The sequence below is a fragment of the Medicago sativa genome, chromosome 7 (genome assembly GCF_051527215.1).
Source record: "Medicago sativa cultivar Bolivia chromosome 7, Bolivia_mono, whole genome shotgun sequence".
Lineage (NCBI taxonomy): Eukaryota > Viridiplantae > Streptophyta > Magnoliopsida > Fabales > Fabaceae > Medicago > Medicago sativa.
The window spans coordinates 101,970,041-101,985,253 of NC_140755.1; the positions used below are offsets into that span (position 1 = coordinate 101,970,041).

Consider the following 15,213-nt stretch of genomic DNA (forward strand, 5'->3'; position numbering starts at 1 on the left):
AATAAAAGTTACACGAATATAATTTTTTGAAATTTGAAAAACGTTGGAATTTTGCATTTTAAATCTTACATGCTGAAATTTTTTATTAGAATCCTTCAGACAATACACTTTTAATGAATAAAAGTTTGAATTCGACTAAAAAAACTTCATATTTAGTGTGTGATACACTTAAAATAATGTTGTCCTAAAGGAGGGTACTTATAATTAAAAAATGTAAAAAACTCACTCTAATTTTTCATGTTATATTATTACTTTTAAAATATAATTTTAAAAGTGGAGTGATAATAGTAGTAAACTTTGATTAAATATTAATTGAAAATTATTATATTAATAGTGCATGTCCCCCTAGTTCTTTTTAGTCGTGGATGAATAACTAATTTAAGAAAATGTTTCCTTTTTTGTATTGCTTAACATGTGCCCTAAGGGCACAAGTTAACATGACCCTACATGCAAATTTGCAAATGATAAAAACATTCTATAAAAACCATGTTGTGACATTACATAGCTATGTCTTTTAAATTAGTTATTCATCTACGACTAAAAAGAACTAGGGGGACATGCACTATCAATATAATAATTTTCAATTAATGGGTCATGTTAACTTGTGCCCTTAGGGCACATGTTAAGCAATACAAAAAAGGAAACATTTTCTTAAATTTTGTGCATTTAATTATTGAAAAGTAAAAAAGTTAAAGTCAAATGCATTAATTATAATAGAATATTTCTATTTTGAATCATTAACTTGTGCCTTGAGGGCACAAGTTAACATTTCCCTTGCATGTATTAAGAAATTTAAAATAGTAATTTTTTTTTCGAAACTTGTATATTTTATATTAAGGGAAATGTTAACCGGTGTCCCCGGGGCACTGATTAAGGAATCAAATGTAGAAAATATTACATTGAAACTTGTGTTGTCAACTTCTCAAAAGAATAAAAAGTGTTATTTTCATTTGAAAATTTCCTTTTTTAGTTTCCTTAACCAGTGCCCCGGTTAACATGACCCTTATATTAAATATGTAATTTTTAATAAATAATTGTTTTTTAATAAAATGTTAATACTTTTAGTTGCTTTAACGTATACAATATTAAAATATTATACATTTTTTTTGAAGGAATTATAATATTTTACATGTTAATCAAACCCATATTATATATGTCCCGTGAGCTTAGCTAAGCTGATAAGGACAATGCATAATATATGTAAGGTCCGGGTTTCGAACCTCGGACACCACCAAAAACCCATATTATGTATGACTTTGTTGATTGATGTTGCCAACTCGTAAGGTTGGGTGTTGTTGTAGCTGTATACTGTCACTTTAAACCAAATTGTATGAAGTTTAGATTTCAATTACAACGCAAGATAGAGATGATGTAGCAAATAAGTGGTTTTTTATTGTTTTGGATTAATTGATATTTTAGTCCTTAAGTTTTTTTTTTAGTATTGCTTTAGTTCTTTAAGTAGAAAAAAGATCATTTGAGTAGTTTAATTTCATTTTCGTTATACTTTAAAATAGCATGTCGGACTAAAATGAAATTATTGGTTTACATCTTTAGATTAGATATGTTTCGGTGTCGGACACGTGTTGTGTCTGACACTAATATGATACTCACACCTATAATTACATTAAATTATGTGGTTTTCTGAAATTATTAACGGTATCGACGTGTTCGTGTTCGTTAAATTTACATGAGATGTGCATTCATTAAATCCATAACTAAAAAAAATGGTAAGTTAACGAAAATGTATCCGATGTTGCTAGTCATCATATACAAAAAAAGGACCAAAACCAAATCAAACTCTAAGTTGGTTTCCAGAATGCCCTTTTTCTACAGATGTGTCTGTGCCGCATGCCATCAATAGCACACGTCAACACCTACTTCTGCCACTCCTCACCACCTGGCATGTTCATATTCTTTACAATAAAACACGTACACCCAGAAGCCAAAATCATCTTTCACAAATACAACCATTATCAAAGTTACCCCATTAGTATATATGTTCACACCCCACACACACATACTCTTCGACAATATCCTAAAAATAATCGTGTACAATAATAATTCAACAACTCAGAGAGAATTAGCTTAGCTTGTCTTTGAAAATGACTTCTGGTGGACAAAAAATTCCCCCTCAGAAGCAAGACACACAACCTGGCAAAGAACATGCCATGAATCCAACACCTCAATTCACTTGCCCTGATTACAAGCCAGCAAATAAGCTTCAAGTATACATATCATTTCACAGTGTTTCTACATTAATTAAATTTATACAATAATTCGCTTATTTAATCTTTTTAACGAAAAAAAAAACAATCAATTTAATTTAATAATAAGTTGTTTTTCAGGGAAAGATAGCAGTGGTGACTGGAGGTGACTCTGGAATAGGACGTGCAGTATGCAACTTGTTTGCATTAGAAGGTGCCACTGTGATTTTCACATATGTGAAGGGTCATGAAGACAAGGACGCAAGGGACACACTTGATATGTTAAAAATGGCTAAGACTGCAAATGCTAAAGATCCAATGGCCATACCAGCTGACCTTGGTTTTGATGAGAACTGCAAAAGAGTGGTTGATGAGATCATCAATGCTTATGGCAGAATTGATATTCTCGTCAACAATGCAGCTGAGCAGTATGAGTGTGGTTCAGTTGAGGAGATTGATGAACCAAGACTCGAGAGGGTGTTTAGAACTAACATCTTCTCCTATTTCTTTATGACCAGGTAATAAACCACTCTTAATTAAATTAGATGAATCAGATGTTATTTCACGAATTTGGGGTTGACTAACTATTTGTGTAATAGGCATGCCTTGAAGCATATGAAGGAAGGAAGCAGCATTATTAACACAACATCAGTGAATGCATACAAGGGGAACTCGACATTGATTGACTACACCTCTACTAAGGGTGCCATTGTGGCCTTCACAAGGGCACTTTCACTTCAGCTTGTGACCAAGGGAATAAGAGTGAATGGGGTTGCACCTGGACCTATTTGGACTCCATTAATACCAGCTTCCTTCAATGAGGAAAAGACTGCTCAGTTTGGTTCTGATGTGCCAATGAAGAGGGCTGGGCAGCCTGTTGAGGTTGCTCCCTCCTTTGTGTTTCTTGCTTCCAACCAATGCTCCTCTTACATAACTGGCCAAGTCCTCCATCCCAACGGTGATATGCTTATAAATGCTTCTATATGTATGTTATATATTTGTTCACACACTGTATGGTCTTTCTAACACATTCTTTTCATTTTTATTTTTCAGGAGGAACCGTTGTGAATGCATAGATGGTGCTCGTGATCTGTGTGCAGGGCTTTTGTGGTTTTAGTGTAGTATAATATAGTGCATATGTAATGCAACCGCTACTTGTTTGTACATTTTGCTCTAAAATGTGTAAACCTTATCAAATAAAATAATAAATATATATTTTCTATAATTAAAATTGTGGTCTTCTGTAATCAAAATAAAAAAAAATTGTGGTCTTCTGGTTGTAGAACTTTGTGTTTACCTGAGAGGCTTCATTTTATCGATGCATAAAATGGTCCGGAAATTCAGTATACCCTATAGTTCACAGAGATAAAGATGAGGATTAAAGAGACGGTATTATAATAAACATACCTGTGGAATGGTAGGGTGAATTTGAGGGGAATTTTCCTAAGTTAAGTGGTGGAACAACATAAAAACCAAGTTGGTGAGGATAAAAATGATCTAGACCATTAGAGCTTCAATTCAAGAAAGTTCATAGATGAATAGATAACTAATGCCATGCAAAAGTTAATGGATAATGAATCTTATGTAGGATGTAAGAGTATTTGAGAATTATACGTTACAGAAAAGGCTCCTGTAGTACGAATGCACTTATTAACTTGGGATTTGGATTCCCTGAAGTCAGAATTTCTTGCATTTGGGGAAAAAATTAGGGTATTTTTGTCTTTATAACATACCATAAATGCACTTGCAACATTTTTCTCTCCACATGACATGAATACAGGAAATGTAAGAAATTCTGACCATGATTTCAAATCTGAAGATTTATATCCTAGTTTCCGTTCAGGATTGTATAGGAAAAAGAAATTACAGGAAATTCATAAAAGAAAGAGGTAATTCATAAAAGAAAGAAAACGTTACAGATTTGTGCACAAAGACTTTCTTTTTGACTGTAAAAAGACAATTGAATTTCACTTCCAACCAGATGAAACAAACAATACAATCAGTAATTGAGCAAAAGCTTCTACCCTACAAGAGTGTGAGCTACTCCATTACATTGGCTTGTCTCAAATGTTTTAAAAATGCACAAGGATGGTAAAAAAAAATACATATACTTCCATAGTGTTTATTGATTTTGGGATCAAATCCCTTGATCATTGACTTCACTCGTAGGAAAAATAAAAAATACAGACATCAAGATGAATGCTCAAAACTAATTTCAACACCATTCCCACCAATTCTGGCGGTGTAACATTGGAACCCGTTTGACTCCAGTTCAGCGATCACTTTATCAACAACGGTGGCCGATAGCACTGTTTAAAGCATGACACGCAAAGGAACAAGAAACTGAGATTAAATAGCATATTCTAGAATCTAGATACTTAAAGAGCTATTTAATCAATAATGGAAAATCTTAGAAGCACAAGGAAAATAAAACAATGAGTGAGAACACAGCCCACACCAACAGCTCCTGTCAACATGGAAGCTAACTTGTATTTCAATGTTGTTCGAGGAGCAGTTTCAATCGTGGCAGCCTGTTGAGGTTGCTCCCTCCTTTGTATTTCTTACCAACGGTGATATACTTATATATGCCATTAGAGCTTCAAGAAAGCTCATAGGTGAATAGATAATCAGTGGCGGATCTTGAGTTTTTTTTTCGGGGGTGCCAAATATTTGAAGAATATATATTAAACATTTTATAAATATGAGCAACGTTGTAAACTGGTGTAGTGGTAATTTCGCCTGATTTATACAGGGGGATGATGGTTCGAATCCCGCCTGGGGTTTTTTTTTGAATAAAATTCTAAAAATTCGCAAAGAATTATAAAAAGGAGGGTGCCAGGGATCGAACACGCAACCTTCGATTCACTGAGGGACCGCACAACCACTGGAACAACAGCATATCAGCTGTAATATTAAGCATAATATGAAATTTATATTAAAACTGGGGGGTGCAGTGGCACCTGGGGGTCTCAAAAGAGATCCGCCCCTGTAGATAATTAACGCCAACCGAAAGTTAATGGATAGTGAATCTCTTGTGAACGATGCAAAAGCATGTGAATATACATTACAGAAAATCGCTCTTGTAGCACAATTCACTTACTGAGTTACATGTAGGCACACGAGTTCCTGGTTTCAATGATTGACAACCATGATCCGTATTCATATCTGATTTCCGTTTCAGGAAAATCACAAGTTATTCGAAAAAGAAAGAAAACGTTACAGATTGGTGCACAAGGATTTTCTTTTTTGACTGTAAAAAGACTGAATTTTACTTTCAATAAGATGAACAATACAATCAGGAATGGAAGTAAACAAACAACTGAGCAAAAGGTTCTACCCTACAAGAGTGTGAGATACCACATTACATTGGCCTGTCTTAAATTTTTAAAAAATGCACAAGAATGTTAAAAAGAGATACATATACTCCCATACTGTTTATTAATTTTGGGATCAGATCCATTGATCATTGACTTCACTCCTAGAAAAAATAAAAAATAGACATTAAGATGAATGTTCAAAACTAATTTCAACACCATTCCCACCAATTCCGGCAGTGAAACATTGGAACCCGTTTGACTCCAGTTCAGCAATCACTTTATCAACAACTGTGGGCGATAGCACTGATCAAAGCATGTCAAGGAAAGGAACAAGAAACTGAGATTAGACAACATATTTTAGATAATTATTTAATCAATAATGAAAAATCTTAGAAGCACAAAGAGAAGACGACAATGAGTGAAGAGGACATACAAGTTGGAAGCAATGTCAGAACACATCCCCCACCACCAGCTCCTGTCAACTTAGAAGATAGTTTGTACTTCAATGTTGTTCGAAGAACAGTTTCTATTGTGGCATGACTGACCCCCATACTCTGGAGCAGACCTTGATTCATTTCCATTAGCTCTTCTACCTTCTCTTCTAACGTAGTAACAGAGAGCTCATCCGGTGTAGGTGACTGGAGAACGGTAGTCAATTCTTTGCTGATAGAATCAACAGCAGTAAACACAAAAGCCATGGCATCCGGGTGCCTCAGCATTCTCTCAGAAACACCAGCCACCAATGCTTTTGTGTTTCTACCTACTCTCGTGTTGGTAATGAGCATTTTAAGGGACGCATTTGACTTCATCCGTGTCAAGTTACCAGACTTGAAGCTGATTATGTTACCTGATGATGACAATTATTGAGTGGGTTGCACATTCGGAGGCAGTAACTAGTGGGTAAACAAAGCATACAATAATGATTCCTCCAAAAGAGTCAAAATTTGTACAGATATACTGTATATCTTTTACCAGACACTACTGTGTATTTCTTAATGAGTTAATTCATATTTCCTATTCTGATTTTGAGCATCGCATAAATACAACTGTATTTGCTAATTAATTCAAGAAACTCAAATTAAATTGGTCTAATTCTGATGAGTCCTACCAAATTGATATTAGGTTAAAAAGTAGCAATGCATTAGAAACATACATTAATGGTAATCAATTACATTAAATTGAAATGACAGTTTTTCTAAACCTCGTCAAGAAAAGAGACAAAAGTCTCATTGCAGAACTTGGCGAATTGGATGAGGAAGATCATAAATCACATTCTTACATTTTTTATTCAATTGTCGAAGTAATTTCACAAAAACACAACAAGTTGCTATATATGATATATCCAGGTACTTCATCTTGACAAATACGTAATCCTTAGTGATCCAAACCAATAACCATTAGTAATCTGGCATCATACAGATCCCAAACTTTTTGGTGTTTATTCTAGGTTGACCACATCTAGAGTCAGGGCTGAGCACAACCGGACCCAACCAAACCCATAGAAACGGAGGCATGTTTTGAGCCACGGCTGGGTGGAGACGATTTGAGCGGGTCCTCAGGTGAGCATAGTCAGGTCCAGGTAGGTGCATACAGTTGAACCCGATTTTGATAAAAACTCAAACCGCACTGACCGAACCTGACCGCATATGGACTTAAAATAACTCTAGTGTGTGTGTGTGTCTATATATATATATATATATATATATATATATATATATATATATATATATATATATATATATATAATTTTATTGGTATTGCCCTATTTCCACCACAAACACACATTCAGTACCAAATCAAAGTCTCAAACCCTAGATTTCTCTAATCCCCCTCTTCGTGCTCTCATCTCAAAATCAAAACATACTACCCTTAAATTGTAATTCCTCTACTCTGTCATCCCTTCTCTCAACCGATCAGTATCGCATGGCACCCACCCCTTTTTGTAAAAATACAGAAATTTTTGTTCTTTTTCTCTTCTTTTTGTCCCTTGATTTCAAAATCGAAACATGATATCTCTAGATTCCGATTCTGTTTCATCACCCGCCTCTCAAGACATAACCTTTTCTTCAGATCTAACAGGTTTGCTGCATTTGATTCAATCTGTTGTCAAAAGCGGCCGCACCGGCCGCCGCTATAGCAGAGCGTAGCGGAAATATCAGGACCACCGCGCCAGGCCGCGTTGGCGCGTGCATAAGTAGAAAGCGGTTAAAGCGGACCTATCAATAGTAAAACGATAACTTGTACTAGTTGTATATAATTGATATTAGCTATTTTCAATTTTGCTATCCCTTTTATTTCATATTACGAATACTTCATGAAATTTTGAGTAATGTTTAAGGTATTTTAGTATTTTTTTTTAATAGTATGGTATTTAGTATTAAATTTATTAGTGGCCACACCACCGAAATAGCGCCCGCTACGCAACCCACTCCCGCGCCGCACTAATTTTTGGGTTGGCCGCTCCGCGCCGCATTGACAACAGAATCAAGATTGCCCATTACAAAAGTTGTACCAAATCTGTCCAAGATCAAACTATTCATTGAAGAAATAATGATTTTAGTTACTTGGTATTTTCTTTTACGACAATTTCTTTGTTCATGAAGATTTTGGTTTATGATTTTTACTCACAAGTTGTTGTTTTTACTATTCTGAGATGCGATTATCACTTGGGTTTGCTTTAGAAATTTTTTTTCTCACTTTTTTTTTTTTATTACTTACCTTCAACCGAGCAAAACTGCTCAACCGAACAAACCGCCACCCGACCAATCCGATGCTACAGACGGTCGGGAATGGTTGAGATATTCTCCTCTTCGGTTCCGTTCGGTTTTGGGATTTTCAGCCCGAAACCGACCGAAGCTGTACCCTATCTAGAGTGATGATTTTCTATTTTATTTACTCTATTTGCCTATACTCTCACAGTGCAATTCATTCTTACCTAACAGAAGATTCAAGTTGTAATCACTAGGAACAAGGAAAAAGAAGCAAAAAGGCATGTTCCAAATATGTAAATGTGGAGATAGCATGGATTGACAATATGTATGAAACTTTTAACTTTGCACAGTTAACCAACAAAAGAAGATGAAATTTTGCAGAATACCGTATGAACTAACTGTGTTGTCAATTCCGGATGGCTTTCCATGAATGATTTTTTCACCCTCAAAAGCCCATTTATTTACCAAATCAAGTTCTTTCTCTCCAAAAGAATGCCACCCTTGTTGCATCACATCCACAGAAACAGAATCAGTAACAGCAAGAAGCGCAGCCGCCAGTGCCACACAGAATGCCGCGGATGAACCCAAACCCGATCCCAAAGGAAGATCAGAATTAATAACCACAGTAGCAGGCTTGAATCTACACAAACAAAGTAACAGAATCAAAACATACGGAACATTAATTTTGAATTTCATCCCGACGGCGCGAATATTTGAAATGCAACTAAACAAGATATAATAAGTAAAGAAATTGATTTGAAGTGAGATGAAGGTTTAGAATTTCACCCTTGAATAGAAGAATATAACCAAAGAAAAGCGGCAACACCAGAAGCAAGTCCAATTTTAGCCTCTGGTATATTAAGCTCTTCAACTAAAGCGGCAATTGATTTAGCACACTCAACAGAACATGAATTAGGAGTTGAAGATAACAAAGAAACAGATTCAGGAAAAGCTTCTCTTATTCTACTTATTGGCCATTCGAATTCCAATGCCGTATCCTTTAACACAAGTCTCAACGATTCTTCATTCTCTATGATAACACACAAAATCCCAGTTAAATTAATTAAATCCTCTAATGATATATGATTAATGAGAAGATTAGAGGGAAAAGGATTGAGTGAGGGAGAGAGTACCAGAAGAAGGAGTGGAAAAGCGGAGAGAAACGTAGGTGTATAAGTCAATAGAAGAAGCAACGGCGGTTGATCCGTGAACAACGGCGTGTTCCCCGGCTAAGATGATTTTTCCGGGAGCCCTGGCTTTAACCTCCATTGATTGAAACGATTGATTATTTGATATGATATGATATGATCTAATCTAATCTAACTATATTTATAATAATCATTGATTTCTCCGATAATGGTCATTATTGAAAACGACATCGTATTTTTGGTGGTTGTTCGTCTTGAATACATTACACATCACAGTCCTCGTTTGTGTTCCATGTGGAAAGCGTGTCGTTTTTATTAAAATGCCTTCAATTCCTTTTTTGCCCAAACATGATGCTTGATTTTTGACTCAATGTCATGTCATGTCTTTATTTTTTTTTGAGAGAAAATAACTTATACCATTTCATTAAAAATCAAATCAACAATACATGTAGGAATATCATCAAAGATCTGGAAGCCAGTTGTAGATGGGGCTGCCCTGGCTAAAGTATGAGCAACCTCATTTGCTTACCTCCTAATAAACTCAACATGAGAGTTTGTTAAGTAAGAATTACAAAATTGTCTACTACTATCCATAATAGACCCAAATTCGGTGACATCTCCACGGCCTTTGTTGAAATAATCAGCAACCCTTTTAGAATCAACCTCGAAATCAACATTTGGTATTTGAAGTTCATAAATCCACCGAATCGCGTGATGTAATCCTAGAGCTTCTCCCACATCTATGGAACAAGCTGGAGTGAAAGACATGGTTTTTGAGCGGATATGATTACCATCAGAGTCACGAATGCACATTCCTAGTCCAACTCTATTCGAATTGTGTGGAAAAGATGCATCAATATTACATTTGTATCTACCGCTTCTCGGTTTCCTCCAACTATGATTAACATGCCCATTATTATGAGGAGACCTCTGATTGAGGGTTTGTTTGCTGTTAGCACTCCTCCAACCTTCTAGCAAGTGTCTTGCTCTTTCCAGAATGGTAACTGTCGAGTCTGACACCTGTTGCCAAAGTTTAAGATTCCTGGCTTTCCAAATACTCCAAATTACAGACACTAATTTCTCAAGTTGTGCTGCAGTCAAATGTTGTAGTAAGTTAAAAATGATATCAGGAGCATTATCGTACTGGACCAAGGATGGGGAAATAAGGTGCCAAAGGTTGGCTGCTTGCCAGACCTCAATTGCTGACTGGCAGTGAAACAAAATATGATAACTATCTTCATGGGGATCGTCGCATCTAACACATTCTGAGGGACAATTTACACCCCTGCTTCGCAGTTTCGCCCGAGTCGGAAAACAGTCTCTACATATCCTCCACACCAAATTTTTGACTTTGGGAGGAACTTTCAACCGCCATATACCACTCCAAAACCCAGGCTTACGCAAGTGATCATTATTTATGACCTCTTCAATACAAATTCTATACGCACTTTTCACTGAATATTGCCCATTCCTCTCCGCTTTCCAGATTAGTGTATCAGTCTGTACTTGGTTATGAAGAGGAGTATTCAAAATGCTTTGTGCCGTGTCATTTGCAAACAAACTTCGAATCAACGGTTCATTCCAGACTTTAACTTCCTGATCAATAAGATGTCCTACCGAAAAAGGTTGGAGGACCAACATGTCATCCCCCACTGGTGGAATACTGAGACCTGAACCTATCCAAGGCTCACTAAGAATGGGAATATTAAACCCTGAACCGATCTTCCATCTCGCTCCTTGTCTAACTACCACTTTTGCTTCAAAAATACTTCTCCAAACAAAACTTGGATTATGACCCAGCTTTGCATCTAGGTAGGTACAATTAGAATAGTACCTGGCTTTGAAGATCCTTGAGACGAGGCTATCTGAAATAGTTTGTAGCTTCCACCCTTGCTTACCAAGCATTGCCACATTAAAAGCTGCTAAGTCTTTGAAGCCCATTCCACCATTATTCTTGTGGACAGATAGTTTTTCCCATGATAGCCAGTTCAAACCTCTGTTACTTGAGCCACCATGACCCCACCAAAAAGTATTCATCATCTTCTCTATTTCATCAAGGAGTGAATTCGGTAACCTAAATATACTCATAACATATGAAGGAATAGCTTGTAGGACCGACTTGATCATGACTTCTCTACCTGCCTTGGACAAACATTTACTACTCCAACTGCTAATCTTTTGCCAAACTCTGTCCTTAATGAAACTAAACGTTGCTTTTTTGCTGCGTCCTACCATTGAGGGTAGTCCAAGATACTTCCCAGTTCCTAAGACTGCTCTAACTCCCAAAATGGTAGTTATAGATTGTCGAAGTGGTTCTTCAACATTCCTGCTGTAGAAGATCTCCGACTTGGGAAGGCTAATAGCTTGCCCTGATGCCTCCTCATATTGATTCAAGATTTGCTTCATAATATTTGCCTGTTGCTCATTAGCTTGAAAGAACAAGAAGCAGTCATCAGCAAAGAGAAGGTGAGTTACTCTTGGAGCAATACGACAGACACGAACTCCTTGTATGTCCCCTCTACTTTCAGCGTTTCTGATAAGCGCCGATAACCCTTCAGCACAGAGGATAAAGAGGTAAGGTGACAACGGATCTCCTTGTCTTAGACCTCGACCTGGAATAATAGGACCAACAGTTTCTTTATTCAATATTACGGAGTAATCAACCGTTTCAACACACATCATGATCCACTTGATCCATTTCTCTGAGAAACCCATCTTTCGCAAAACATCCTGGAGATAAGCCCAGTCAATTCTGTCATAAGCCTTGCTTATATCCAATTTCAACGCCACAGTTTTTTCTTTTCCTTTTGTCTTAGTCTTCATGTAATGAACTAATTCGATGGCCACTAATGCATTGTCCAGGATGGACCTATCAGGAACAAAAGCTGACTGTGAATCGGCAATACATTTGTGTAGAATTTTCTTTAGTCGATTAGCAAGGACCTTTGAAAGCAACTTGTAAAGGACATTGCACAAAGCTATAGGTCTCCAATCCTTCATCGTCTTTTGTTCATTACCTTTAGGGATGAGTGCTATGTTTGTAGAATTTAACGAAGGAGGGAATTGACCTTCGTTCATCCACTGACAACATTCATTGAAAATATCCTCACTACAAATGGACCAGAAATGCTGATAAAATCCCGGATTGAAACCATCAGGACCCGGACATTTGTCAGGATGCATGGAAAACATAGCTTCTTTGAATTCTTCTCTACAAAAAGGTGCAGTTAACTGTGTATTATCTTCATTATCGATCACCTGATTCAACATACCAATAACAGGAGAACGTACACTTTCCTGGCCAGCAAATAGTTCTTCAAAATAGGTCTTTGCAACTGAACGCATTCCAACTTCATCCGTAGTACGAATTCCTTCTTCAGTTTCAAGAGACAAAATCTTGTTTACCTTTTTCCTGGAAGTTGCCGCTGCATGGAAGAATTTTGTATTCAGATCGCCATCCCGATACCAATGAGTTTTCGCTCTCTGCCTCCAATACATGTCCTCTTGAAACAACAAATGATTAAGTTTTTGCCGCAAATTATCAAAGTAAGCGCCATCCTGAATTCCATGAATAGAGCGACTTCTGCTGAGTTGTTTTCTACAATTTTCTATATCAACCTGAAGCTTGCTGCAATGAGTTTTACTCCAGTGCTTTAGATCCTCCGCACAATTTGAAAGCTTGTTAGTAACATTACTCCCTGCACTACCCAGCCAACTATCTCGAACAACATCAAACACCCCTTCCTCTACTCTCCAAGCATTCTCAAATTTGAAAGTTCTCACAATTCTGTTGTTGCGAGTCACAGGAGTTTTGTCTAACAAAATCGGGAAATGATCAGAGGATGGAGCAACAAGATTTTCTAGCTTTGCATTGGGAAATAACTGCATCCAAGAGTTGGATACTAAAGCTCGGTCTAACTTTTCCTCCACAGCACGAGGAGTGCCTAAGCTTTTGAACCAAGTAAAAGGGTACCCTTCCATATGAACATCAATAAGCCCAGCATCTTGAATGGCTTGACGGAACCCTCTGATAAGCCAGTTAGGTCTTGTAGCCCTCCCTTTCTTTTCATCAGCGTGAAGGATATCATTAAAGTCCCCCATCAAACACCAAGGTAAACTTATTTGACTAGCAAGACCCCGAATAAAATTCCATGAGTCTCTTCTTCTAGCAGTTTCTGGATACCCATAGAATCCTGTGAACATCCAGTCCATACCACCACCCTCTTCAATTTTAGCACTAATATGGTTATTCGAGTAATTAATAATACTACAATTAACCGTGTTACGCCAAAATAAAGCAATGCCTCCACCTCTACTAATTCTATTTGGTGCAAAACAAGAATCATAACCCAAAAGATAACGAAATTCCTCGATTTTATTACTTTCAACAATAGTTTCAGACAGAAATAGGATATCCGGTTTATAATACCGAACAAGGAATTTAATTTTAGGAATTACGCGCAGGTTTCCCAAGCCTCGGCAATTCCATGCTACGATACTCATGGCTCTCGGCGGGCCTGGCTACCAGGTCCCGCCGTTTTATCTTCAAAAACTGGATTGTTGTAGACAGCTCCAGCTTGCTGCCCTTCCTTACCGTGATCACCCTCCTCAGCAGTGTCAGTACGAGACCTTTTTTTGGGCCCATTATCATCAGGGGACCCACCTGCCCTACTGAAGCCGCGCGCGCTAGCCATGAAGGAGCCAGGTTGGATTGGGCTGCGTCCTACAGCTGGCTTGCGCGCTTTCCCAGGAGCTTGAGACACAACAGCAGCTTTATCCCTCCTAGGCGGCTTGGCTCGGCTTGGGAGGCTGTTTTTGTCTCTAGCTGACCCACTTGCAGCACCGGTCCCAGCAGCTTTGAAAGTGGGAGACACAATTGATTGCTCTTCATTCCCATTTGACAGCAAATTCTGAAACTGATCAACTTTTTGCACTTTAATGACAGTTTGATTAGACTTAAAGACAGCATTTATTGGCACAGCATTCTTGTCAAACAGACTTCTGTATTCCGCGCTGGTCATTTTATGATTAATCATTAATTGTTGTGATGATTGCTGAGCAATGGGGACCACTTGCTGGTTTGAGGAATCAAAGGGAACATGTTGACCTTGCTTGCCGCGCCTGTCCCCTGGTGGGCCCCTTCTTTCAAAATCTGCATCCTCCCTCCTAAGCATTGTTCCACGCGCCCCCTGCATGTTGTCACCAGCTGTAGAATTTTGTGGGCTCACTTGCTTTTGGGCCTCCAATTCCACTAACTTCCATAATGCTTCTGCACCTCCCCCGTTCGCATACAAAAATTCGTCCTTTTCGTTCATCCCTTCTGCTAATGCTTTATTAACATGATCTGACTTTGTTAAGTTCGGAGCAAAAACTGTGGTTCTGGTTCTGACCTCCTCTTGATTGGTCCCTTCGGTAGGAATCTCCATAGGGTCCACTTCAGTCCACCATCTAACAAGACCGGTCCCGTCAGACCGTTGACATTCCATGTAACGAAAGAAAATTAACGACCTGGATTCCGCATTAATTTTTACTTTAATGCGCCCATATAATTTGTGACTGGAAAAACCACCGTTATTAATTGACATTGATTGATGATTATTAGCATTGATTGTCGTCTCCTCGTCCCTCCGGTCACCGGAATTGTTATTCCGGCCGCCTATTATCCACCTGTTTGCCTCCTTGGTACCGCCTACTGAATTGTTCTCCGCCTTGAGATAAGGACCCCATTTCTTCTTGCTACTTCCGACACCATCTTCAAACTTGTCACTGCATACGCTTTCAGAATGACCTATAATGCCGCAAACATAACAAAACTTACCCAACTTCTCATATT

General features: G+C 37.7%; 2 protein-coding genes across 2 annotated transcripts; one reads left to right on the plus strand and one right to left on the minus strand.

Annotated features, from left to right (window-relative positions):
- The first annotated feature begins 1,818 nt into the window (after positions 1-1,818).
- On the plus strand, positions 1,819-3,435 carry LOC146911417 (NADPH-dependent aldehyde reductase 1, chloroplastic-like). The gene is made up of 4 exons (XM_085724435.1): positions 1,819-2,225; positions 2,346-2,722; positions 2,804-3,162; positions 3,258-3,435. The coding sequence occupies exons 1-4, from the start codon at positions 2,103-2,105 to the stop codon at positions 3,278-3,280; spliced, it is 882 nt and encodes a 293-aa protein (XP_085580561.1). The 5' UTR covers positions 1,819-2,102; the 3' UTR covers positions 3,281-3,435.
- A 2,006-nt stretch (positions 3,436-5,441) lies between these two features.
- On the minus strand, positions 5,442-9,528 carry MK (mevalonate kinase). The gene is made up of 5 exons (XM_085724434.1): positions 9,366-9,528; positions 9,019-9,262; positions 8,619-8,872; positions 5,955-6,368; positions 5,442-5,824 (listed from the first exon to the last, which is right to left on the minus strand). Exons 1-5 carry the CDS (start codon positions 9,499-9,501, stop codon positions 5,706-5,708), a joined length of 1,167 nt encoding a protein of 388 aa, XP_085580560.1. The 5' UTR covers positions 9,502-9,528; the 3' UTR covers positions 5,442-5,705.
- Positions 9,529-15,213: the final 5,685 nt, after the last annotated feature.

Excerpts from the sequence above, each read along its gene's own strand:
- LOC146911417 (XM_085724435.1), top strand. The coding sequence starts at position 2,103 with ATGACTTCTGGTGGACAAAAAATTCCCCCTCAGAAGCAAGACACACAA. Across the intron at positions 2,723-2,803 it reads TCCTATTTCTTTATGACCAG|GCATGCCTTGAAGCATATGA; the intron begins GTAATAAACCAC and ends TTTGTGTAATAG. Across the intron at positions 3,163-3,257 it reads CCAAGTCCTCCATCCCAACG|GAGGAACCGTTGTGAATGCA; the intron begins GTGATATGCTTA and ends TTTATTTTTCAG.
- MK (XM_085724434.1), bottom strand. The coding sequence starts at position 9,501 with ATGGAGGTTAAAGCCAGGGCTCCCGGAAAAATCATCTTAGCCGGGGAA. Across the intron at positions 6,369-8,618 it reads CAACACAGTTAGTTCATACG|GTAACATAATCAGCTTCAAG; the intron begins GTATTCTGCAAA and ends TGTCATCATCAG. Across the intron at positions 5,825-5,954 it reads TCTGACATTGCTTCCAACTT|TGCTATCGCCCACAGTTGTT; the intron begins GTATGTCCTCTT and ends TGCTTTGATCAG.